The sequence below is a fragment of the Natator depressus genome, chromosome 13 (assembly GCF_965152275.1).
Source record: "Natator depressus isolate rNatDep1 chromosome 13, rNatDep2.hap1, whole genome shotgun sequence".
NCBI classification, from domain to species: domain Eukaryota; kingdom Metazoa; phylum Chordata; order Testudines; family Cheloniidae; genus Natator; species Natator depressus.
Genome location: NC_134246.1, coordinates 2,702,282 through 2,729,311, shown reverse-complemented (window position 1 = coordinate 2,729,311; position 27,030 = coordinate 2,702,282). Strand labels below are relative to the sequence as shown.

General features: G+C 48.9%; 1 protein-coding gene across 3 annotated transcripts in view; it reads right to left on the bottom strand.

The window, feature by feature from the left end:
- The window catches only part of BCL2L1 (BCL2 like 1), a 29,360-nt gene extending 2,698 nt beyond the window's left edge, over positions 1-26,662 (bottom strand). The window contains exons 1-2 of one of the 3 annotated variants that reach the window (XM_074970007.1): positions 26,594-26,662; positions 24,253-24,929 (exon numbers count right to left, since the gene is read on the bottom strand). In XM_074970007.1, coding sequence (XP_074826108.1) covers positions 24,253-24,804 — 552 coding nt within the window. In that variant the 5' untranslated portion in view covers positions 24,805-24,929; positions 26,594-26,662. Of the gene's footprint in view, positions 1-24,252; positions 24,930-25,412; positions 25,500-26,593 lie in introns of those variants that run through there. The other 2 variants (XM_074970008.1, XM_074970006.1) reach the window with 2 other exon arrangements.
- Positions 26,663-27,030: the final 368 nt, after the last annotated feature.

The window sequence follows — 27,030 nt, the reverse complement described above, 5'->3', positions numbered from 1 at the left end:
TGTGGAGAGAGAGAGAGAGAGAGAGAAAGGTTAGGGAGCTGCAGAAGTGTGGGGGAGTAGAGGGGAGGCAGAGCTCACATTTAAACGCCAGACAATGACCAAACGCAGGCTCCATCTTGTGAGCAGGAGAGATGGGAGACGAGGAGATTCCTGAACTGCTGCTCCCCCGGGCACTCATCTAGGTCGGAGTCACAAGCCCTGTTCTCGAGTCAGGTGACTGCCCGAGGTGGGCCCTGCATGAGTTGGTAACAGTGTGAGGGCTCTGCACTGGAAAAGTCTGGCCTAGTCTGTCTAGTCTGCACTAGAAAAGCTTTGCTGGCCTTGATGTGCCAGCAAACCCTCCTGGTACAGACGCAGCTTATACCAACAAAAGACTGTTTGTGCCAGGAAAGCTTATACCGGTTCCCTGAATGAAACCCACAAGGTCATTCCCAAATGACACCACACACCTCATTCACGGTGACTGGGCCTCCAGGCGCACACACCACAGCACCATTGCAAGCAGCCTCCTACGCTGAGCAGGGCATGAAATGGACTGGTAGATTCCCCCCCGGGGCGGGGGGGAGGCTGGGCAATGCTGTGTTTCTTGTTCGCTGCTAGGGTGACCAGATAGCAAGTGTGAAAAATCGGGACAAGGGGTGGGGGGGTAATAGGAGCCCATATAAAAAAAAGCCCCAAGTATCGGGAGTGTCCCTATAAAATCAGGACATCTGGTCACCCTATTCGCTGCCTCACCACATGCCAGTGACTGCTCCTTCACCCCCACACCTCTCTCTGCGTTGAGGAGAGCAGGTACTGACACAGATGCCTTTGAGCCTTGCTAGGCAGCAGTCAAGAGAACAGCCTCCTGCCCTGCTCTGGAAGAAGCTAGCTGAGCAGCAGCCAAGACACCCAGGAAACTCAGCTCCTTTTTCCTGAAGTTCCCCACCCCTACCCTGGTCACTGCCCTACAAGGCTGCAGAAAAATGCAGAACATGAGGGACTTGTGTGGATTAAAATACCTATTAAGAGTCTCAAGAACTCTGTCAGATTTGGCTGGAAAATCCAGGAGGACAATGTACAGATTCTGAGAACACTCACCAAGGACAAGACAATTGGATCCAATTTGCAGCACTGGGGAAAGAGAACAATGAGTGTGTTCCTGTTGCAGAAGGGTCTTGCAAAACACAGAGGAAGGGCATGTGTGCATCCACTTCCCAAGACACCGAAAATAACTCAAACGCTGAAAAAGAGAACGGGGAGCCTTGGGCAAAGCAACGAAAGCTACTGAAAGGCGTCGGATGTGGAAGTTTCCTTTGAGAATCACCCTAATGCCTAGACAAATTGGGCTACCCAGGTTTAAAAAGGAAACGATTTCAGAGACACGCTAAACGAACAGAGATCCTGCACCAACAATGTAACAAGGAAGAAAGCGCCCACTACAAATACATTAGAAGCAAGAGGGAGACCAAGGACAGAGTAGACCCGTTACTCAATGAGGTGTGAAAGACAATAATAGAAAATGTGGAAATGGCAGAGGTGCTTAATGACTTCTTTGTTTTGGTTTTCACCAAGAAGGTTGGTGGTGATTGGACGTCTAAGAGAGTGAATGCCAGTGAAAATGAGGTAGGATCAGAAGAGGCTAAAATAGGAAAAGAACAAGTTAAAAGTTACTTAGTCAAGTTAGATGTCTTCAAATCACCAGGGCCTGATGAAACGCATCCTAGAATACTCAAGGACCTGACTGAGGAGATATCTGAGCCATTAGCAAATATCTTTGAAAAGTCATGGAAGACGGGAGACATTCCAGAAGAGTGGAAAAGGGCAAATATGGTGCCCATCTATAAAAAGGGAAATAAGGGGAATTACAGACCAATCAGCTTAACTTCTGAACCCGGAATGATAATAGAGCAAATAATTAAGCTATCAATTTGCAAACATCTAGAAGATAATAAGGTGATAAGTAACAGTCAGCCTGGATTTGTCAAGAACAAATCGTGTCAAACCAACCTGATAGGTTTCTTTGACAGGGTAACAAGCCATGTGGATAGGGGGGGAAGCCATAGATGTGGTATATTTTGACTTTAGTAAGGCTTTTGATATGGTCTCACATGACCTTTGTATAAACAAACTAGGGAAATACAACCTAGATGGAGCTACTATAAGGTGGGTGCATAACTGGTTGGAAAACCATTCCCAGAGAGTAGTTATTAGTGGTTCACAGTCATGCTGGAAGCGCATAACGAGTGGGGTCCCGCAGGGATCGGTTCTGGGTCCAGTTCAATATCTTCATCAATGATTTAGATAATGGCATAGAGAGAACACTTATAAAGTTTGCAGATGATACCAAGCTGGGAGAGGTTGCAAGTGCTTTGGAGGATAGGATTAAAATTCAAAATGATCTGGACAAACTGGAGAAGTGGTCTGAAGTAAAGAGGATGAAATTCAATAAGGACAAATGCAAAGTACTTCACTTAGGAAGGAACAACCAGTTGCACACATACAAAATGGGAAATGACTGCCTAGGAAGGAGTACTGCAGAAAGGGATCTGGGGGTCATAGTGGATCACAAGCTAAATATGAGTCAACAATGTAACACTGTTGCAAGAAAAGCAAACACCATTCTGGGATGTATGGGCAGGAGTATTGTAAGCAAGACACAAGAAGAAATTCTTCTGCTCTACTCTGCGCTGATTAGGCCTCAAGTGGAGTACCGTGTCCAGTTCTGGGTGCCACACTTCAGGAAGGATGTGGACAAATTGGAGAGAATCCAGGGAAGAGCAACAAAAATGATTCAAGGTCTAGAAAATATGACCTATGAGGGAAGATTGAAAAAACTGGGTTTGTTTAGTCTGGAGAAGAGAAGACTGAGAGGGGACATAACAGTTTTCAAGTACATAAAAGGTTGTTACGAGGAGAAGGGTGATAAATTGTTCTCCTTAACCACTGAGGACAGGACAAGAAATAATGGGCATGAATTACAGCAAGAGAGATTTAGGTTCGCATTAGATGTTAGCAAAAACTTCCTTACTATAAGGATAGTTAAGCACTGGAACACATGACCTAGGGAGGTTGTGGAATCTCCATCACTGGAGCTTTTAAGAGCAGGTTAGACAAACACCTGTGAGGGATGGTCTAGATAATACCTAGTCCTGCCATGAGTGCAGGGGACTGGACTAGATGACCTCTCGAGGTCCCTTCCAGTCCTATGATTCTATGGGTGCAGACTTTGCCCATTGTCTGCAGAGCCTTTGCTTTCCCATCTTGGCACCAGCAGCTCTCTGGCTGCCGCCACGAGGGACTTGTGCACTTTACATTCACACTTGCCGTTTCTGCCAAAGTCTGGCTGGATTGTTAAACCTGTTTAATCTTTACCATATAAAACATGTGTAATGGTTTAATGTAATGGTTTAATGTTCCAGGTGAAGGAGGCCAGAACAGGTTCTGAAAGGGAAGCACTGTGTAACTGCACTGTGAATGCTCTCTCTTCAGTGCATGTGTAACCAATAGAGTGCTCAGCAGCTGAGCTGCCATCTTACTGTTGGCTCATTTCTGGTTTGAGCTCCCCTCCCCGGGAAGGGTGGGGCAGAACTCCCAGTGAGAGATCAAGGGCGGAGCCCTAAACAGCCATCGGGTCAGGTCCCCAGACTGCAGCGTGGGCACATGGAGGCTGCCTAATGGCAGAGAGCCCTGGCCCTTCCGAGGGGCAGGATGGGTCAGCTCCCCCAGGCCTCAGTGACTCCTCCACAGATTGTGCCCCACTAGTGGGGCACGAGGCACTTCAGCTTCCTCCACAGAACAAGCACCAATTGCAGCTACTCCACCCAGCTGCCAGGCCTGCAGGCATTTACCCCTTCCACCAGGCGCACCGTGCCTACCGAGATCAGTGAACTACCCATTACACCCTCCCACCAACAATATCTTGGGGACCTGCCAGAGGCTGGCTTTCACCACGGTACAGCACTGGCACTGTCAGAACCCAAAAGGAATCAGGAGTTTCTCAGCAGCCGAGTGTGTGGGAGAGGAGAAGAGGCGGAAGATTGGCATCTGTGTTCCCCCAGCAGGCCCTACTTATGTCAGCCTTCAGGCAGGGGCACTGAATGGACACACAAGCCCTGTGCTCCCCACCCCGAACTGTGTGTAAAGAGGACAAAGGGGGAAGCACAGGACCAGTCATGAGAGAAGCGTGTGTCAGGGAGGGGAGAACACCACGAGTGCAGGACAGGAGGCGCACCACGCGCACTGAACTCAGGAAGGTGGGGGGTGAGCAGCAAGGAGACAGCTGAGCTTTGTCTGCTGGGGAGGCTGGACTGGGCAAACCATTCCATGACTGGAGCCCAATTTCCTACAGTTACTCTAAGAACAAACTCCACATGTCTGTTATTGTCTGCTCTGTGCCCACTCCTCTCCTCCCACCCACAGCTAGTGCCCAGTGGGACACACCCGCCCTTCTGCAGCAAGCTCCACCACAACCGTGCCCTGCATTCAGCATTATCAAGCTCCAGGAGTATTTCTGGGAAGCTGGGTGTTCTGGGACAACAAGATCCTTGGAGTTTCAGGGCACAGAGCAATCTGAGGCATCTACCAGGAATGCAGCCACTCAGGGCTCTGCCCGGTTCGTCCCAGCCCTGCACCTCCTGCCAACAGATGACAGGTTCCTGCCCCCCATCTGAATGTTGAAATACACGTAGATTTAAAGCGTGCCAGCACAGGAGGCCACTGGAGCCCAACTTCTCCTCCCACGACACAGAGAAGGGACAGGACAGAATCAGAGGGATCGTGTGGGGAGCAGCTGGGAAGGTAGTCAGGGGAGAGGGCAAAAGGCCACACTGGCTTGGATTTGGGGAGACCCTCACCCCCTAAGGGACAAGCACTCTCACCGTAACCACACCCACCCAACTGCATCAGTCCTGCACCACTGATGGCAGGATCCACCCTCTTCCCACAGTCCCCCGCCCTTCCCTTTGCAGGGTCTGAAGCCCTCCCCTTGCTACGCCACGCAGCCTGAGCACCACCCAAGCCACAACTTCCAAGCACCGTGTGCAGTGGTTATGGAGGGCTAAGGGGTTTTGCGCTAGCACACGTCTGCCCAGTGGGGCCGGGAGGCTCATTCCCTGAGCTGCATAGACATCCTCACCCATCTTAGAGCCCCCCGAAGACATAGGCTAGCCCTGGGGCTGCATGGAGTTGAGAGCAATGCATAGAGCAGGGGCCCTGGCCTGAAGGGACATTTCCAATTGTCGCTGCAGGAAGGCAGCTTGAAGACATCCATGGCATCTCCTCAGTGAGACGTTCAGTCTGGCTAGAGAGCAGGCCCTGACTGCACGCCCAACCACCCAGCAGAGCCTTGCACCAGCAAAGCCTGGTCTGCAATCCGAGAATGACTGAGGTAGGCCACACCCTCCCCTGAGCTGGTTCCCTGGAAGGGTCAGAGAGCCAGAGGGCTGGACAGGACCTCGAGAAGATGCCTTTCCAGGGCTGGGGAGTTTGCTGATAATCTGGGTCCAGAGCACATGGAAACATCAGCAGCTCTGCTGACCCGCCCAGGACACTAACTCCTTCCCACCTACCGAGACACTCCAAATCTCCAAAATAAGCCCCACAAGCAGAGCACCAACCCCACCCACAGGTACAGGGCTGCAATGCAGCCTGCAAGAGGTTCTTCCCAATACGGCAATACAATGTGGGCCAAATTTGGGCACCCCATGCCAAGTGCAGAATTCCCATTGAAGTCAACAGGAGCAATGGGCATTCACAAGGCTTTTGTTTAGATACCTCAGTATTAAGCCCAAGTCTGACCCTGGGGAGGGATGGGGAGATGAGAAACTCCTGCTGCGGAAGGTATACTGCTGCAGGTAAACGGCACAGCTGTCCATCAGAGACCGTGGGACCTGCCAGGGCAGGTGCTCTAATCCAAGAACCACAGCAATCCTGGCTCTCATGGAACGAGGGGTCCAAGTTCAGTATGCAGCCAGACTACAGAAGAACTTTACCCCCGGCAGCCCTGAAGTTTATCAAGCATACCTGTCCGTCAGATTAAAGCAGGAACCGGCCTGGCAAACATTTCCCAACACAGCATTCCAGAGAGCAGGGCAAATCTGAGGCTAGCTTTGTTCTTCTTCTAGCTCACTGGGTAAGTAAACAGGCCTGCCCCCCTGCTACGCACAAACTGCACTGCACAGAACTCAATACCAAAGAGGGCCAGCAAATGGGAATCGAAACGACAACAAACAACGGTAATGAGAGCTTGCAGCCGAGCATCTCCCCGCCCCGCCCCACAAGCAACTGATGGGCCCCAGACACAGATTTGCTTCCAGAGAACTGCATGAGAAGCTAGCTCTGTGTCCTGGACGAACCTGACCTGGGCTGAGGGCCCTTTTCTTCCCCCACAGGAGCGGGGCTTGTATTATATTCAGATTGCCATTTTCCCAGCAGGATTTTCTCTTGAATAAATAAGGCTGCAGTAAGTCAGCCAGTCTGGAACAGCACAGATCAGCTTGGAGTGACCCTGTGTCTGTGTCACGCCTTATTGTGCGATGCACAGAAATCAGACAGGCGGCAGCTCACTGCTAAATCCCCTCCCGCTGCCTGAGCCTCTAGAGGGTTCTCCTGACTCCCACAGCTGTGCCAAGGAACTGCACGGAACACCTGGTAATGTCCCCATTACCAACCAGAAAAGACAGCAAGAGACAAGCTGTGAGTGTTGCCGTGGTCAGCTACGTGGGTTTCAGTTCCTAAGCTACAGCTGTGATTGACAAGTAGCTCAGCCAATTGCTTTTAAATTGGCTCCTCCCCACAAGTCATAGAAAATGCAGCTCACTTCCCCCCATTACTTAGAAGACGTGAAACATCCTCAAACCGTGTGGCTCCATCACAGCTCCTTGCAGAGTGTCCAGCCTTCCCAACCTTGCTGTGTGCACATGCTAAGGTTTTCACAGATGGCCAAATTCCAGCCTGGAGTAAGCAGGGATATGGGGATTTTCAGAGGCCCTGTGGCTTTGCACCTGCTTGCCTCAGGACTGAATTTGGCCTGAAGCCTCTCTCATTTGTCACAGACCCACCCTTTTGTGGGCTGCCACATGAGGCTGCTGCAGAGATTGATAAATGTGCAATTTCAAAAGCAAGTTTTTCAATGGCCTGGTTGGAACAGATGGGGGTCATGTAAAATCCCAAGCGACATCAATTCTTGCTGTGGCCTGGAGCAAATCGCTTACCCTCTCTGCCTCAATTTCCCCCTGTAAAATGGGGATCATTTTACCTCTCAGGGGCGTTAATGAGGACAAATTCATTCCCGTTTATATTGTGCTTCAGAGCACCTAATAAGTAGTTCACGCTACGGCCAGCTGGAAAGGGCCCAGATCCAGGTGTCAGAGGGTCTCTGTGGCTGCAGCTTCAGATACCCACTACTGCTGTTTCTCTGCTGGATCAGGTTGGTGACCTCTTTTCCCAAGTCAAACTTTTCACAACCCCCTTACATTCACTATAAAAGTCAGAGTAAAAACATGTAACAGTGATAAAAATAAGCCCCTATGGTGTATGTTGAGAGGCTCACAGAGAATAGTTGACCTTGAGGGCTCAGAGTGTGCGGGGAGGAACAAGATTTTTTTTTTTTAAACCTGAGATTGTTATAAAGTTTTCAACACCTTGTGACTGGAGTCTCCTGTTCGCCTTTCTTGTCCCCCTGGGGGCCATGACTTACTGATTGCAAAACACTGCTCTAATGAAATGAAATATTAGTGGACCTTAGGCACAAAGCATTCCCCAGCCAGCACGGACTCCTGCTAACTTATACCACGTGTCCCACCATGCCAGCCTTATTTTTCACTGTTCTATTGGGAAGGATGAACCAGATGTGTGTGACTATAATTCCCATCCATTTAGAGGAACACAGAAGGCCGATAGACCTAAAGTGAAACCTATCAGCTTCTTTGGGCCCTGCAGTCCTGTTACATTGTATCCCCTGCACCATTGCTGTGAGGAGCAGACAGGCCACTGATATAAGAATCCTGCCCAGAGAGAAAGAGATCAGGATTCTTGTATATTTCCAATGTCCTACCTATTCACAGGTGGGAGCAGGAAGGTCAGCATGCTGTGTTTGTGATAATAGAGAAACCGAGCCCTGAATGTGTTGGCAGTTGTACCCAGCTAACACACGGGGATGACAGCAATAGTGCTGGAAAGTGGATAGATTTTCCCCTCCAGGACTGGCGTTTAAACGGTTGGGCATGTCAGCCTTAACAATGTCCCTTTCCACATACAGAAGGGAAAGAGAAAGCATGCAGCCTCCAAGCATCTGTCTCATGCAGAGAGCTCGAGATGGATGACGGGGAGCAGGCTCCAGATCCCAGGAATGGATATTTTAATGTATAAAGTGCACTGTGAACAAAGTCTCTTTCTATTGATAGATATTGAAAGGCAGCAGGAGTGGGACAGAACACTGCACGCTTCTGTGTACTTCGTGCTGGCTTGGGGGTTCACACGACACAGGCATCAGTGGGGGTACACAAATACCATCACATAAGAAAGGTTTAGAAAAGGGAGATGCATCCCAGGAGCAGACAATCAAAATTTTGGCCTTGCTCCATGGGAGTGACGGTTCAGCTCCCTTCTGTACCACGGACACCCAGTTTCTTCCTATTGGGGTCATTTGCTATGACACACTCCCACCGATGTGTCCAGAGCACGTTGGGCTACAGGGTCAGAGGAAGCACTTTGCTCCCCAGGAATGGCTAGTTAATGATTCCCCAGCAAGATGCTGGGCAGGAATGCATAAGCTCCTCCCACCGCAAACAGCCATTCTGTGTGGATATGCGTGACCTTGCCACTCCCCAACCTCCATTCTGAGTGCATATATTGCCTCTCCCCCCTCCCCACCAAAGTGTCCCTGGTAACACAGTGTTTATTCAGAAGGGTCCATGCAGTCATTCTCTAGACTCACAGCCCAACAGTTCCCTGATCTGCCAGTTCTCCGCTGGGGCTGCCTCACAAGACGACAGGGGGAAGTAAGAGACAAAGGCACTGTCTGGCCCTGGTCAGGTGCACTAGAGCCCTTTCCCTCCCTCCCGCTGCAACCCCGGATGCTGCAGTCTCCGTATCCTCTCAGGAAAGCGCCAGACCTTTGTTTTTAGGGTGACCAATACTGCTATGTTTGGGGGGCGGGGGAAATCAAGACCGTGGAGATCCTTTTATTGAGCCCAATGCTAAATAAGGAAAAAAATCCTTGTTCCCCCTACACAGTCCCCAAGCACCCTCTTGCCCTGCTCTAATAAGGCTTCCAGGAAGGGGGGTGCGTTGTCATCAGGCAGAGTGGTAGCATGCCTAGGTAACTGACAAGCTGCAATATTTGCATAGATTTGCAGCACTAAGGGATTTAGACACAATCACAGCACCAAAAACTGGCACAAAGAAACCAAGAAATAAGTCTTTCCACTTGGTAATAAAACCAACGGCCCCTCCCCCACAAGACACTGTGCAGCAGACACCCTAGCAAACAGAACTGCTACAGGGAGCTAGGGAGAGGTCACCCAGCATAACGAAGGGCCTTCGCTAGGGCCTGAGAGATGAAGCAGGCTGGCTTGGCAGAGTGCCGATAGGGCAAGCAGGCTGGCCTGGCATTTTGTTTCTAGTTTTGATAGTATCTGCCTCTGAGCTTGTGGAAATCCTTAGAATTCTTCTTGGAACTAGACTTGTTTTGAAACGCTTATTTCTAAGAAAGGAAAGTGTTTGCTGAGCAAGAGATAAATGGCATCTGGTGAATACATGGAGCTATCAGGCACTCCAGGCAGGGAGGGACAACAGTTGAGGAGCATGGAGCACCCCTCCTCTTCCTCCAGAACTGGACAACATGCAGCTGGCAGGGCACCGAGGGCCGCACACCAGAGTGGCCCCCGTCCCTTTCCATGTTGATGTGCCTAGAGAAGCCAGAGAATTCTATGGAAGTCACTAATGCTCTCCATTCCAGCCACGCTGCATGGGGCTCTACCCCCATCCCACGCTCGGTTCCCAGACTCAGCAAGCCCAGACCGGGGCAGGCAGGCAGAAGGGACAAGGCTGCTTTAGCTCAGGATTGGTGGACACACTGGAGACTAGCAAAGTGCAGGTTACCTTCCAGTTCATGCACTGACCCAGGGCCTCGCTTCCCTTATACCTGAGGTCTAGCCCCCACAAGTATCAGTTTCAACCTCTTCAGTCCCCTGTTCTGGATCTCAGACTAGTCCAGACACGTCCAGATATTTCTAGCCTCCCCCAGTCACCTTTATCTGAGAGGAAATGTTTAGAATTCCTGAGTTGCTCAAACGATGACTCTCCGATAGCAACAGCACTTACAAAGAGGCTCACAGTCAGTCAGTACTGGCTTACCCCAGCCTCCCAAGGGTAGATTGTTTTACAATCTCTCTGCATTTCACACATCCCCTTCTTCCCCCCCCACCCAAGAGGCAACAGATACACTAACAAGGATGGGGCAGTAGGTGACAGTGAAATATAATAGAAGCAATTATGCCAATAGGTAGTGAGGTATCACCTCACCTCCAAGTCATCCAGGAACCATTCACTGGTTCAGCAGTGCAGTTCAGCATCTCTCTGTATTTGTTTTTGCCACCTTCACCCTCCCTGCTGGTCAGAAGGCATTGTACATACACAGAATTAGATTCACAGCCCGTACTCCACTCCATCAGCTCCATTCACCACCTGACCCGGCACAAAAGTAGAAGGGATCCTCATTCCCCTCCAGAGCGCTGAAAGCATGATACCCATCTTACACCTACACTGAGCTTGGCCTCCTGAAGGTCCCACAACACTTTGCATATCTATTTAAATGTGTAAAGCAGGCAGTTACCGATCACTTCACCCACCATAAAATGCAGCCACCTCTGGGGTGAGATGCAGCAGCTGTTTAAACAGTGCCAACAATGTCAACTGTGTGTGAAGGAGGTATCTCAGTAGATAACCATATTCTATCAGATTTGAAATTTGGCCAGGACACTGGCATTCACATCCCTATCTGGCGACTAGTGGGAACTAGTGCTTGAAATGTATCAGTCGTACCAACCCTGTGAGCTGGGTTAGTTTCATTCTCTTGTGTCTAGGTAACTATCTGAAACGCTAACACTAGACAGGTGGGAAGGAAATTAGTTGCACTCTCTATAGTGAAATTGGGGACAGGGCCAAGTGAAGCAGACCAAGTTCCTTTTTCAAGGTACAAGCAGGATTCAGCGAGTAGCAGTGATCCATGAGGACAGGTGAGGGAAGCAGATGTAGGGGGATAATCCCTGTCTAGTCTCTTTGGGCAGCAACAGATTGTCTGAGCCATGGCTGGGATACAGAGGAGAGCAGGGCAGTTAATAGGGGAAAAAAGGGGTTTGGGTACCAAGAAAGATTCCTTGATGTGGCATGGCTGAAGTGTGCCAGCATGCAAATGGGTCACTTGGCTCTGTACAGCAGAGGAGTCCCTCCGGTCGCAGAGGAAGTGTGAGCAGATGACAGGGAGGGACTCCTCTGCTGTATCTTTGCAGAGCTAGTCTGGGCAGGGTTCAGAAAAAAACTCAATGGCCTTTCATACAGAACATTCCATGTGGAGGAAACAGGCAACAGACCAGCCCAAGGGCCACACCTTCCACCTAGCAATGCCATTGCCACACCTGCTTATTTACAGCCCATGCCTGTAAGGCAGGGACTGTTCCAACCCAGTGACTAAACACACAGCGGGGTGACCACCATGCACACAGCTCTCTCTGCCACCCCAACAAGATCTGCTTGGGAAAGAGGGTCATAAAAGAGCAGTGTACCATTAGAGAAAAACAGCCCAAACAGTTCAGCAAATACACGAGACTTCTCTTTCAAGAGTCTCAAAGCACTGTCTAAATATTAGTTAGCTCTCAAAACTGTCCTATGATGCGGATCACTATTATCCCAGATGGGGAAACTGCACACAAAGCAGTTTAAGTGACCAGCCCAGAGTCACATGACAGTCTGTGGCAGAGCTGGGAACAGAATCCAGGGCTCTTGACGCCCAACTGCTGGTGTTTAGCCACAGGACACTGTTCCCCTCAAATGACAGGTTTCAGAGTAACAGCCGTGTTAGTCTGTATTCGCAAAAAGAAAAGGAGTACTTGTGGCACCTTAGAGACTAACCAATTTATTTGAGCATAGGCTTTCGTGAGCTACAGCTCACGACTGAAGGCATCCGATGAAGTGAGCTATAGCTCACGAAAGCTTATGCTCAAATAAATTGGTTAGTCTCTAAGGTGCCACAAGTACTCCTTTTCTTTTTTCCCCTCAAATGAGGCGCTCGATGTTTCTGGTATACCCGTAACTATAACAGCAGCTGTGTTACAGCTACAATACCTATGATGCACCCCAACCACCGGGCAGAAGCTGCCATTAGAATTTGGATTAATGTGCATTTGGGAATGGTTTCATACAGAGACGAGCAAGACAAGGTGTGGAATAGGAAACACCCTGGTGCAGCAAAGCCCAGGAACAGCAGCTGCCCTTTACCCAACTCACCACGTGGGATTGGCATGTACAAACCTGCAGATGAAGCTCAATGGAGAAAAGCACTATCAGAAAAACTGAAAACAGGACTATTCCCAAAGGCTGCTGCTAGAATCCTGTAAACACAGCTTAGCGGGTCCCCACGTGACTACTAGAGCCCAAGAGAGATCCCCGAGGTCCCCTGCTCTGTCTCTCTCCACCATGGAACCGGCCAACAGGCTGCAAACCTCACAAGCCCCCGGCATCTTTGTATAGCTGCTCAGACACCCCTCAAAGCCTGGACCTGAGTGTCAGGCAGCAGCAATGTCCAAGCGGTTGTAACTGCCAGTGGCACACAGCACCACCCTTGCAATCAAAATATTTCAGAAAATATGCCACCTTCCCCCGTCAGGAGAATCTGACATCAGAGAACAGGCCTCAACCCCTCTCCAGAGCTGCTCCACACACGAGGCTTTGCTGTTCCGCCCCTAGTGTTCTTTCAAGTGCTTTGTCAGTAACTCACTGTCAGCTTCCATGGCGAGTGGGGGGAGACACAAGCAGACTCTGCAGGTGCAAGTGTTTCAGGGACTCCGTTTTAACTGTTATGCAAATGACTGACCTACATGGAAGCAGCTGGTTAATTTCAATTACAATAGCAGGGAATTCTGGGTGATGTGAACCCTGAGTCCTCAGCAATCACTGTCAAACTCCACGATGTTGTGACCCAGAGCTGAGTAGAGATAAAACCTACCCCCCCCCCACCACCACCACACACACACCAGGACACCAGCTAGCATTAGGTAAGGCACACAGGCTGTCCCAGTTTGCGTAAGGGCTCCACCCAGACTGGGTACTGGAGTGGGAAGTATAATAAACCTCCAGAGTTCAGTGCACACTATGGCCAAAGCCAGTACTTTCCTAAACAGAGACAGCCACTAGCACATTCCATTCCTAACCCTGCTGCCAGGGACGCTTGTCAAACTGGTTTCATCACCAGCTTCACAGAACCTACAACGTGCTTGCACCACTCGAGATGACAAGTGCTCACCAGCAATTTCAGCATTTCCCAAATGTGTCAGAGGGGTTATCCAGAGAGCTGCAGCCCCTCTCTTCATCCCAGGAGTCAGCCTGGCCTGCTCTGGGCATGGCAGAAGAGACTGGAGAGGACAGAAGTGTTCTCTCTATTGCGAGGCAATCAGCCATCAGATGAAACATTAATTCATAGCAAAACAAGAGCTGGCATGAATGACTAATCCACTTGCATCCAACTTTCATCAGTGAAAGTTATTCCCTCAGAATCATCGGGGCTGAGCCATAGACCAGAACCAGTACCAGGAACACACAGGCGAGGGAGAGCTGGGAACCATGAAGCCATAATACAAAAGCACAGTGAGGAACATGTAGGTCGAGCTGGATCCACGCAGGAGATTAGCACCTGCTGGGAATGGGATTGCATTTCCGTGGACTAACCCATTTAATGCCTTTTGGAAAAACAGTCTCTATGCGGCTTCTCCCCACTGGACAGATGGTGTCTGAGCCCCAACAGGGCAGACCAGTCTGCTGGCCTTTGGTGAGAGAGGCACATGTTAGGGGCAGTGGGAAGACTCCTTGTCTCGTGTCAGAACTATCTGAAGCCTAGAAGATATTAGGCTGTGTGCCTAGCGAGGCTGCTGTGTAACACAAGCACCTCCTTTTGGGGGAGACCATGCCTACAGCATGTGGGTGCCCAGAGAGAGGAACGGAGCCGCATTTTCACCCAGCCACACTCTTCGCCCCCAAGCATTAAGAAAGTTCCTGTATCCTGGTAGAACTGGGTATGAGGCAACAGTTTCTGCAAGGAGGCAGCTTTTGCAAAGACACAACCTTTGGGCTTCACTGGACCCTGACACCATGACCACATTCCTCATTCTCTGGAGCCAGAGCTGGGGCACGCCCTACAGTGCTCTCAAGCCCGTGACCAGAGTGCGATCTTGTCATTTCTTAGGCATCTCCCCCCAGACTGAGAGGTTGCATGTAAGAACATGCTCCCGTTCCTCTTGCTCCCCCACAAAAAACATGCCTTGGGAAAATGGTCAGGTTTGGGAACAGACAAGAAATCAGGACCCGCTCCTCCTTCCACACACGGACCCACTCCAATTTTAAATAGACTGTCTCAGCCCCTCTCTCTTGGGTAAGTCCCAGGGACCCTTTGAGCAGAGCTCCTCCTCCCACACCGCCCTGGGATGGAGCCAGAGAAGGGGAGGGAGATGCATTCATTTAGTTCCTGTTAATCCATGTGAAGTCTCAAGTGATTCAGCCCATGAAGTCACTTAGCAAGAAACCTCCTGACCAACAGGAACTACTGCAGCAGGAGAGCTCCTTTGCAGCACTCTGCTCTGGGCCTTGTCACACACTGGAAGCAAATAATTGTTTAATCCAAGAAGATATTGGTGAGCCACGTCATTTCAGGATGGAATAAGCATAACCAAGCGCTTATGGCCACAGGTTTACAGGCGTTCAAATCAGATGCCCTCGATACACAAAGCTGGGGCTTCACTTGAGGGATACTCGTGACCATCTGCACACAGCCTCCATTTCCTGGCCAGGGATCACTAGCCAGCACAGCTAGTCACTGCCTGAGACAACAGCGTTACCACACCTTTCCCGCCAGCGGAATGCCATTAATCTGCTCCCACTGAAGCCAATGGCAAAACTCCCATGGACTTGTGAGTGGGCCCAAGATCATGTCCAAAACACCGGTGAAATGGTCCAGAAGGGGCAGAAACCATCCAAGTGGAAGCTGTCCTGCTGCTCCCCTCCTCTCTGCACTGACCAGTCCCAGCATGCAGCAGTCAAACAAGCCCTTGCTCTAACTCCAGTGCACACAATGGTAAGCCTGGCAGCTCACTCCCATGTGTGGCTGGGTGTTGAGAGCCCTGTGCTTCCCTCACCTTTGCTCTGTTTAGTGTGGAGCTCTTTGCTTCAGGGGAAGGACTGCACTGGTATCAACAGCAGTGGAGGAGGGAGGAAGAGGGGGAGGAGAGATCTTTCATTCTTCTCCCCCCTTTGTCCCCACTCTGTAAGGGGACTCCAGGTGCTCAGACACCTGTGCTGTCAAACAGACAGTTCTGTCCATTGCCCCCTCTTCAGCCCAAGCATACGATTCTATTTCCAACCAACAAGTCAACCCAGCCTGCACCTGCTGCTTTCGTCACAGGCAAGGCACCTCACAGTACGCTATACATATCCATCCCTTCATGCACAGTTTACAACAGCGACAGAATCCTGCTTCAGAAGCTCTGGCTGCATGTTGACCTCCCTCGGAAGTCGATGTTACAGAGTAGCTCAGCTCCTCTGATGCAAATGTTACCTCCAAATCTCTGCTTCCCAAGTCTGAATGGCAACTGGAGGCCAAGTACTTGGGGTAAAGAGAAACTGGCTGCTCTTTGTTCTATGATCAGGCTGTCCCGTGGACTAGACCCAGCGTACTGCCCTTCTTTGTGCCTTCTGTTCCCTCTCCAGTCAGGTGCTGCTCCCCCCAAAAAAGGACACTGACACTCTCATACTGGGAGAGAGAAGAGACTGCAAGTTAGTCCAGAGGGTATAAAGCCCACTGCAATCAGGAGAGTAGATTCAACTCCAGGTTCATTCAACTCTCTGCTCCCTTTAAAAGGGGGAAAAACAAACACCACCACCACCACTGCATTCAAATAATCCCAGAGGCAGCAGGAACTTCTCTGGTTAAAACTCCGAAGAGGCCTTTGAATTTCATCCACTCCTCCCTCCCTCTCCTTGAGGCAGGTGCCAGCACTGTGGGCATTTGGGTCCCCATTAAAGGGATCCTAAGAGACAGCAGTGGATCAGTACACGTGAGCATGTGCCTGGGAGAAAACACGTGCGGATGTAAAGATGCTGGCTGCATGGAGGAGCTGTACTGGGCGTTTCTGCCTGGAGGTTGCCCTTCCCAGCACTGAGAGCTCCTGTATTCGCGCTCTATCTAAAATAAACACAAGGATAAAAATAAGTGAAATGCCTAAAAATAAAAAACAAAGCAAGCAGTTTTCTGCACCATAACTAGGTCACCCAGCTTGCCAGCATGTGAGTTGTGGCAGAAGGCACACAACCTTACAGGCCTCCTGAATTCAAAATCAACATGTCTCTCTTCAAATTTTCCCGTCACGAAACCCACACCTGCTCCCCAGTAACCCCCAGCTGGAGCCGTCTGTTAACGGTTCTGCCCTCCAGTCAGCTTAGGCTGTTTTGCTTGTGTGGCAAACTGTAACCTTATCCCCCCACCTGAACGCTACAGCAACGAACACTGCCCCAGAGGACACAACTGAAGCTGCCCTGTGCGTTCAGACGAGGCCACACTTCCTTCTTTAGAAACAGACCGATGGGTCTGATGCTGTGAAGTGGAGAGAGCTCTCGCAGGTCCAGCTTTAAGTGCACACCACAGGGCAAGAAGGTCTTGTGCCAATAGACTGTCATTGTCACTGGCACAGCATAGATAGGACCAGGGGAGTTCTGGGAATGTTCAGAGACAAACTCTGGCCCTGGAGAGGAAAGCTAAACAGACAATCCCAGGTCCCATCCTAACCAAGGCGATGTCTGTGAGGGACCAAATGCTTCCCTTCCCTGTTACCAATGTTAGTCTTTAGCCACTTCAGAACAAAGGGTTTTCCATGAGCAGCATCCCTGCCAGAAGGGGCAGCAGGAGAGGAGAGCACCACCCAGCAGAGAGAAGGCCACTTAAGCATGCCCTGGAGGATGCCAACAACAGTTACAGCTCCTACAGCCATCAGTATACAGATCACCACAGAGGTGGGGAGACATCTCTGCCTAGCAATTCTGCTGTTGTCTCAGAAACAACCAGCATCGATCAGGGATGGCTCCCACTTTTGTCATCAGACTTTGTTAAGGTTCTCGGATGAGCCCATCCTCATTCCCACCTCCCCTCCCGACCCTGCCAATCCAGTTTCTCCCAGGACTGGTTAGGCTTAGTAGCTGCTAGGGAAATAGTTATTTGCCCTAGAGCAGCGCCCCTGGTTCTCTCAGAAGGGGACTCTATTCCCACAGCATTCCTACTTTCACTCAACAACATGGCTGGGGGGAGGGGGGGGGGAAGAGAGCAAAGAAGAGCTGCAAAGGCCCTGAAACATCACATGACGGCTCAGCCTCCACACTGAGCCTCCACCACACTCCCCCGAGGGCCTGCTGGGTGCATTCCCATTTGGATTATATAAAGGGAGGCTTATGTAGTTTCTGACATCCAGTTAGGGATCCAGAAACAAAGTGTGGCAGTGCATGTCAGGCACATGCATAGAAAGCAGCAATTTCCATGGTGAGAGTGAGGGCTCACCATTCCCAACCCCTCTGGCTGGGTCAGACAAGGCATCTCAATAGCACAGACATGCAAAGACCCTGGGCAGCTCACAGTCGGGGCCTGAACTCCAATTTCAAACAGCACCAGCAGACCTGGGGAACTAAAGTTAACGAAAACAGCTGAGAATCGGTAACAGTGAAAAATAGTTTGGAAATGCATCTTGGGGTATTTTTAAAGTACTTTGCTTTTTGAATCCCAGGATCTCAGAGAACTTTACAAACATGAATTTTCACAGTCCACCCTGCAAAGTAGGGAAGTGTTATGCCCTTTTACTGAGGTCCAAAGGAGATAAGGGACTTGCTCTGAGTCACCGAGTAAGTCAGTGACAGAACAAGGGGGTGAGAGATCAGGAGTTCTAACATGCAAATTCCTGCTTTGATCACAGACCTTCAAAAATGTAATCAAATTGCACAACACAGAGAGAGACGCTGCATAGGTAAAAGATAGGGAGAGAAGAGAGGCAGAAACTGAGGAAGTGGGGTGAAGAGTGAAAGTCTGCAAAGATTTCTTTCCATCTTTCACTTTTTAGCAGGCAGGAATTCTGCTGCTGGGCTGGGACAGGAAGCAGCAATGGAAGTCATTCCAATGGCATTTCCTGAAGAGCTGTGCAGAAAAGCCTCCCACCTCTGAATCAGTTTGAGAAGATGCCAAAGGTCTGCACACTGAGCAGAGATCTCAAACAATCCCACTGTTCAGACTGCCCCTATCTGCAACTAGCCACCCTCTCTTTCCACCTGGTACTGAGTTAGTCTTCTGCGGGAACTGATCATCATGATTGCAGGGAGTGCCTGGATACACCCTCCCTGCTCCACACAAGTGTGACTGAATCTGATGGAAGAGAAGACAGAATCTTCAGGGCTTCAGCTGGGAGAGAAGAAAACCATCTGGTGTTCAGAAAAATATTTATTTAACCCAGGCAGGTGATGCCTAGAGAGACATCTTTCCCCAGCCCTAGATAGCATGCAGAGTAGATGAATGGGTGGGATATTTGTTTGGAAGACAGGAGGAGCAAAGAAAATAGGGAAAGCCAGTTGCCTGATAATGCAGGAGCCTTACAGTTAGAGAGCACTTCTCTGTCACAAAGAGGGAAAACGTGCATTCTCAGAGAAGACCCTAAAGCGGTCTGTGCACCTGGAAATACCATCCTTTGTCCAAGATGTCATACTGACAACTTATGGCCATTAAAGATCCCATGGCACTTCTGTATAAGAGTCTGAATATTAATTCTGGTACCCTAGCCACAGTCCAGTTTGCATAATTGTATTTGGCCCACATGGATTTCCCTTGTAACTTAATAAGAATACGGTATTTTTCTATTTTGGTATTTATACTGTGCTCATCACTGTGGTACCCAAGTACCTAGTCTTCATTCCATGTCTTCGAGCTGTTTTGCAGTGTTGCTGTGTGTTAAACGACTACATTCCACCCAGAGATAGCTGCATTTCCTTGAAAAATGTAGTGGATTCTATAAAGCTCTTTTAAACATACAATATACCTATTTGAATCAATGCTTACTCCAACAGGAGTTAATCTCACAGTGTTAACTACACACCAAATCTTGGTTATCCAAGCTGTTTGATCAGCCAGTGAACCTCTCACTGCCCGAGCAGAAAGGTCTAAATAGGCATAATTAAAGATACAAACTCCATTAGATGGCAATGGGAGTCCTACATGCTAGGAACAGAGATCGGCATACCAGGATAGGAGGGCTTAAGATCACATCTGGTTTGCTCATCCAACCCAAGCAGGGATTTAGCATCTGCACACAAAAAGAAAAGGAGTACCTGTGGCACCTTAGAGACTAACAAATTTATTTGAGCATAAGCTTTCATGAGCTACAGCTCACTTCATCGGATGCATTCAGTGGAAAATACAGTGGGGAGATTTATATACACAGAGAACACGAAACAATGGGTGTCACCATACACACTGCAAGGAGAGTGATCACTAAAGGTGAACTATTACCAGCAGGAGGGGGAGGGGGGAACCTTTTGTAGTGATAATCAAGGTGGGCCATTTCCAGCAGTTGACAAGCACTTCTGAGGAACAGTGGGGGGGGGAATGAACATGGGGAAATAGTTTTACTTTGTGTAATGACCCATCCACTCCCAGACTCTATTCAAGCCTAAGTAGCTTATGCTCAAATAAATTGGTTAGTCTCTAAGGTGCCGCAAGTACTCCTTTTCTTTTTGTATCCAGTTTGCAAATTAATTCCAATTCAGCAGCCACAAACTCTACCACTGAGTCCACTCGAGAAGTCTCTAAGAGAACAAGATGAATGCCTCGACATGGTTATTCCCAATCCCTACAGTGGAATAGCAATCATAGGAGTCAGAGTAACAGCCGTGTTAGTCTGTATTCGCAAAAAGAAAAGGGGGGGGGGGGGAAGAGAAAACCTGGATTTGTGCTGGAAATGGCCCAACTTGATTATCATACACATTGTAAGGAGAGTGATCACTTTAGATAAGCTATTACCAGCAGGAGAGTGGGGTGGGGGGAGGTATTTTTTCATGCTTTGAGTGTATAAAAAGATCTTCTACACTTTCCACAGTATGGATCCGATGAAGTGAGCTGTAGCTCACGAAAGCTTATGCTCAAATAAATTGGTTAATCATAGGAGTAGACATGAAGAGGAGCAAAAAGTCTGACTGTAGGGTGAGATGCAATGTCTCAAGTTCTCTCTCTGAAAGCAGAGGGTGTATGCAGAGCACAACTTGCTGTCATACGACAAGTGTCTGTGTCATTTCCCCATCATTCAAAAAAACCGACAATTAGAAAATAGACTCTCCATAATCATATTTTCTAGACGGTTTTCTCCACAAAGCACCACAAGACTCCATCCTGCTGCAATGCAACTCAGCAGGACTTTGTCCAACCTGGCTACCATTCAGCATCTGGAAAATCTGGGTTGGGCAGGTCAGAGGAAGGGGGAAGAGGTTTCATCTAGTCCATCCCTCTTCCAGTGATGTCAAGTTTTTCAGACTTCAGATAATTCTATTGGCATTATTTTTCTTGAGAAACTATTCCACTATTGCATAGGACTAATAGTTCTTTCCAGTGAGAAATCTGAACCCTAACCTTTCCTTTGGTGAATCTTCACCCATTACTTCTCATTATACTCCCCTGAGCCATCCTCAATTTCTTTGCCTCCTTGGTGTTTACATGTTAAGCATCCAGGAAATCAGTACTTTAGGGAACTGTCTGCGTTACTCCAATGGGACAAAGCTCAATGCCCCAGTCAAGAGACAGGACAGTCAGCATCAGCAAACAGAAGTATATTCTCCAGTTCCCACTTATTCATGGAATTGCACAGATGTTGCCAGAACCTTCAATTCCAGCCTTTACTTTCTGACCAGATCTCTATTAGAAATGTAAATGAGTCATTCATCATGAATCACGCCCAGCCTTTACGGAGCTCTCAGAAAAGCATTATTCACACCCACTCTAAAAAAGCAAGGATTTCACTCTGATCATGGCACCCTGGCCCTCCATCCCAAGCATCACAGCAGCTCTTTCATTTTCACCAGCACCAGGAAAGCAGGAACTCTTACCCGAAAAGACTGTCTGGTATTACTCCTGCCCTCTCTCAGGGATCGGCAGGCAGTAAAATGCTGTGATTCTCTAGAAAACAAATTTCAGAGTGGTAGGTAGCCGTGTTAGTCTGTATCAGCAAAAACAACGAAGAGTCCTTGTGGCACCTTGTACTGTATGTTCCACTCCATGCATCTGATGAAGTGGGTTTTAGTCCACGAAAGCTTATGCCCAAATAAATGTGTTAGTCTCTAAGGTGCCACAAGGACGACTCCTTGTTTTTTCTAGAAAACAAACTATTCTGATATATACCAGGAGCAGGCCAGCCAGAACTTGCATTCCTCTGTTTGAGATTTGGCTATGGCACCTTTTTGTGAATGGGCCAGGCAATAGCTGCTCAGCATGCACCATACACACTGTAGGTGAGCAGTAACCCTGTGCAAACAGGACAGTGACAGAGAGATTACTCCATCATTGGGCCAGGAGGAGCACTCACTGGTTAAAGGCTCATGGCAGAACTACCTACGAAGAGGCCAATGGTTTCTCTCTGCACCTAGAAGCAGGGGAAGGTGAAACAGAAGATAACTATAACCCTCCACCCCTATTAGGATGGCTGAACTTTTACAAACAGTTGTGATGCAATATTAACATTAGCACCAGTGTTAGCAGCAGCAGAGCTGAACAAAGGGAACAAGATTGGGAAATCTGGGGGTGGGGGGAAGGCCTAGTGCTAACAAGGCCAAAAGCACCACCACTAAAGCTATCAAAGCTCCAGTCTGGTGTCTGGTTCGAAGCCCAGACTGTAATAGACTTGCATCCCACATCTTTTCTACAGCTGGCAGTGTAGAAGAACCTACAGAAACAGCCCAGACCTTCTCTTTGGGCATCATGGGCATTTGCACCGCCTCCCTGCACCAATGGCTGTGTCACATAGTTCGGCCAGCTTGCAACAAACAATACAAACCAGCCAGAATCACAATCAGGGATACCGGGACAGAGCAAAGCTGCTTCTCTGTCTGGCAAAAAAAAAACAAACAAACAAAAACGGCTAATAGCCATCTTAAGAGCAGGAGCCAGTGGGTGTGTCAGACACAGAGGAATCCTGCCCTCATGCAATCTGCTGAACAAATATTTGCTTCAAACAATGAATTTGTGCTCAGACAAAAAGGAAGCACACTGTGATACTCGGTCGGGGTGGGGGAGGGGTATTGCATTCCCAACAAGCAGAGACCAGTGACTTTCCATCAGTGATTTAATCTAAATCTCCCAGGGAGTTCATTTACAAAATCAGATTGCATTATCGCCTAGGTCTCCAGGATACAACCCAATCGTCACCAGCAGCAACAGCCACAGAGACTGGGAAACCTCCATTTGATCACCCAATTCCAGGACTAATCTCTGTTTTTAAAAGCCAAAGCTGGAGAGGAGAGGGATGAAACCTAGCATTTAGCTGCTGCTAGGGTGATCTACAAGGCTAGAGAGCTAATGGGCCAGGGACAGCCTGCTGAGATGGTCAGTGAGAATCCTGGTTATTAACATGAAACAAAATTCAGTCCGTTTGGGTAGCCACAGCCCAGGCAGTGCCCCAGGACAACTGCATTCCAAGCATTCCTGGGCGCAACATCCTCCCTTCTGCCTCCACTCTTTTACTTTATCCTGGATCCAATGCTGGGCTTCCCTGAGCTCCAAGAGGCAGATCGAATTCACCTGTGCCAGGAGCAGGTGCAGAGCAAGGCCAGGCTGAAAGAACCTTGTCTCCAGACTCCCCAGCACCTCCTCAAGTCTCCTCTAGATTTCAGGGTGGGCTACTGGTTGTGGCTTCGGGGCTGTGAAGGTGAACACAATTTTCAAAACCACAGCTCATCAATGGGCAAGGGAAACAATACTCCACTGCCAGTAGCTGAAGAAGTGATTTTTTACCCACAAAAGCTTCTGCCCAAATAAATCTGTTAGTCTTTAAGGTGCCACTGGATTCCTCATTGTTTTCGTAGTTGGAACTGTCCTCCCTGTCCAGCCAGTACTAGTACAGAGAGCCACCAGAATGCAGGAGTTAAAACAAGTCATAAACTAGAGCATCAGGCCACATATCTCCCATTGGCAAAATCCCCTGGACACACCAAGTTCCACAGTGCAAGCCATCTGGTGATGAGCAGAATAGACTGAGGGCTTCAGTTGGAAACACCTACTCATGTTAACACAAATCCATTAAAAAGGTACGCAAGTTTGGTGCTCAGGAGAGCAGGGGGGAAACAACCATGATTGGAGCCAGGTATACAGCAGCAGGAGTTTTGGCTGGCTCTCTTTACGCAGTTCTAGCCATGCACCTCAATTCTCAGACTACATGGAGGACAGATACCCAGGGAAAGAAGGCCTACTTTATTTGTGAGCAAATCAGAAGGTGAATTCTTGTCTCCAGAGGTGGAGGGCTAGCATATAATCCATCTCACTAGGCTGGAAAGCCCACCCCCAGCATTTTAGGATCATTGCATTAACAAAGGTGGAAGGAAGGTTCAGTCCTGAGCTGGGTTCCCAACCACTGTCGGACATGCTAAGGAACAAGGGGTTCCATCTCAAGAGCCAGCCTGGATTATGGGGCTGCCAAAAGGGTTTCTCCAACATCCAAGGAGGCCGAGAAGAAAGAGTGATTCAGACATGCCTGGTTGGTGGGCACGGTATCAATTCTTTTTGCTCTGCCACAATGGAGTGACCCCTTGTGACAAACCGCTAAGAATGTGCAGGGAAAGGCCCATTCCAGTTGCATTTGTTTCACTATGGACATCTATGACAATTACTAGCATGCACAAGGTGTTCAGCCAGTTACATTTTAATCAGACTTGCACTATAGCTGCCAATAAGGTCAGATGAGTGGGGAGCGCGCTCCCCTTGGAAGTGAGACATGTTCTTACCCAACCGCCATTCTCTTGGATCCAGGGATCTAGGTGGTCAGTCAGGTAAGTGGTCATCCATGAGACGATGCGTCCAACCAACACCTGCATCTCCTTGTCAACACTCTCCACACATAGGGCTCCTCCAAAGGAGAAAAAAGCCACAATGCGCCCCCAGTTCACTCCGTCCCGGAAGAGTTCATTCACCACCTGCTCAAAGCTCTGGTATGCCGTGCCAGGGGTGATGTGGAGCTGGGAAGTGAGGTCACTGAAGGCCCTCCGATACCTCAATTCAAACTCATCTCCTGCCTCTCTCAGCGCCTGCCTCACTCCAGTTGCTGGAACCCTTTCGTGGGCTTCAAGGCTGTTACTGTGCCCGACAGCCCCATTCACTATGTGGCTGGCACCCGGATGCCAGGATGGACTCCCATTAGGGACGCTTGCCATCTCAGCCTCTTCTGCAGACTCAGTCCTGATCTCATCCTCCCCCTCAAACCGACTCCAGCTGTATCCCCTCTGCGATAGCTTGTAGGAGAGAAAGTCAATCACTAATTCTCTGTTCGTGTTCGACATTTTCACATTAGGGGGATTCTCATGGAGTCCATGGTCCAGAACACAAGCTGACCAATGTGCTTACCAGGTCCAGACTCTGCTCTCCTCTGGAGTCAAGGCAAACATCTGAACCCTGAGCAGACAATCTTCAGAGGGAAAAGAGAGGCAAATAAACTGTTAATACAACATTATACTCACATTTGGGGCATTAACATCCGTAGCTTCTTCCTAAATTGAGACCCTCAAGTGTTTTTGCAGTCATACATTAGGCAGAACCTCAGAAAACTGTTGGAAAACCATCAAATTCTATGAGAACTAGGCTGAAAACCCTTGGACTTGCTTCTAAAACAGCCACAAGTCACATGCACATGAAATGCAATCAGTTCAGCCACCTCTACATGAACCAAGGAAAGCCTGAAAGCTCTTTTGTCATGTAGCTGTGCAGAAGGTTGAGGGGTTTCTACACCTCTGCATAAGGTCAACAAGGGCTCAGTGCCCAGCCAGCCACTGCCGATTAGTCTCAATCTAAGCTTCAGAAGAAAAAGCAGCTCTTGCTGAAGTGATCATGCAACACTGCAGGCTCGACATTTGAAAGCAAAGAAAGAGGCTTTGGAGCCCCAAGAGCTCACCCTCTGCCTGTTCCTCCATTACCTTGATTGAGTGGTGCATGCAGCTCTGCTCTGCTGCAGGAAGGCAAAGAACCCTCCCTCCCTCACGCCCCCTTCCTCCCCGCCTCCCAGAGAAGATCAAAGCTCTCCCTGATTTTTTTTTTTAAAGGGACCGGTACTACTGGGTGAGGTCCCTTGAAATATTTGCTTCTGCACTAAAAGAACAATGCAGCCCTCTCTCACTCCTGTCAAGTAACATTTTCCAACAATTAGACAGGCTCAGTCTAGAACAATAGCAGCTGCCAGCCTGCACAGGGACTTGTTTAAAGCTTTACAGCATCATTTTCCTTTTTCCATTCCAGAGAGGATTAGCCCTGGGTTGAGTTTCACCAGCTTCCAGGTGTATTGAAGGTGCACAGTTCCTCTTTGCTGGATTTGAGTGCCACTACAACCTTGGGGAAATCCTATAAGAGACCCCTTATGTGTTTTACTGGGATCCCAGTTATAGGTTCACACCCTCAACCCTACTTTGTTAGAAAAAGTTAGGAGAGGAAGTCACATAATAGTTTCAGAGTGCCCATGAAAAGCAAGTAAAGGCTAGAAGCACATTAAATCTATGCTGTATTACTTCTGAGGTAGTTAATCATTGCAGAGGGAGGTTTCCAGGGAAAAGGAATGCATACAATCACATATACAAGTGAGAGAGACTTGGCACCCTTGAATTTTGAGGGAAACCCTGAAATATTACCAGAGAACCCGAGAGTAATAGAAGGACAAAAATAACCCTACAGAGACATTCTTTTTCAATGTTTTATCATCACAAATACACAGTCACCATGTATAGGGGAAAGGGGGCCAGGGTTTTCTGTTATTCTAAATATTCAGCGCTTTCTGTAACCAATTGTATTAAGAAATCTTATTGTTTCACAAAGAAATCACCAGGTAGTCCAGTCACTGACTGCAGTTACTTTCATCTCAATACTCTTTATTAAAAGCATTTTATTCAGTTCTATGATTTTACTAGGAGCAGCTTCTCTCTGTCTCATTTCTACCCTGCCCTAGGTCCTACAAGGGGAAGCAGCATAGAGTGGCCTCACCTAAACCTCTCCTTTACACAAGGATCTGTAACAATAGACAAGATACATAGGCTCCCCACCAGAATACGGGTTGGAGAGAGAACATACATGCATGTTTCTACTCACCCTCTAGAGTAGCTGCTGGGAGAAAGCTCTGGCCTGGGAAATCTCAGTTCACTGCCCCTGTCGGACCAGCTGTAGAGGAGAAAGACAGCCACTGACTCAGCACGCAGTAGGCAGCTCCCTGACCCTCCCACAAGATGCATTGAGCTGCCCTACTCTCCATCCCTCATGTCCCTCCCCCACTAGTCTTCTAACCCTTCCCTTGCCCCACCCCCTTTCCAGCCCCCAGATCTTTGGAACTCTATACATAGCAAGAGTCCCCTCCTGCTGCCCTCTCTTTCAGGCATTTGTAGTAAGCCCCTCAACACAGCATCTAGGTGCCAAATATTCTTTGCTCAAAAAGAAAAGGAGTACTTGTGGCACCTTAGAGACTAATGAATTTATTTGTTAGTCTCTAAGGTGCCACAAGTACTCCTTTTCTTTTTGCGGATACAGACTAA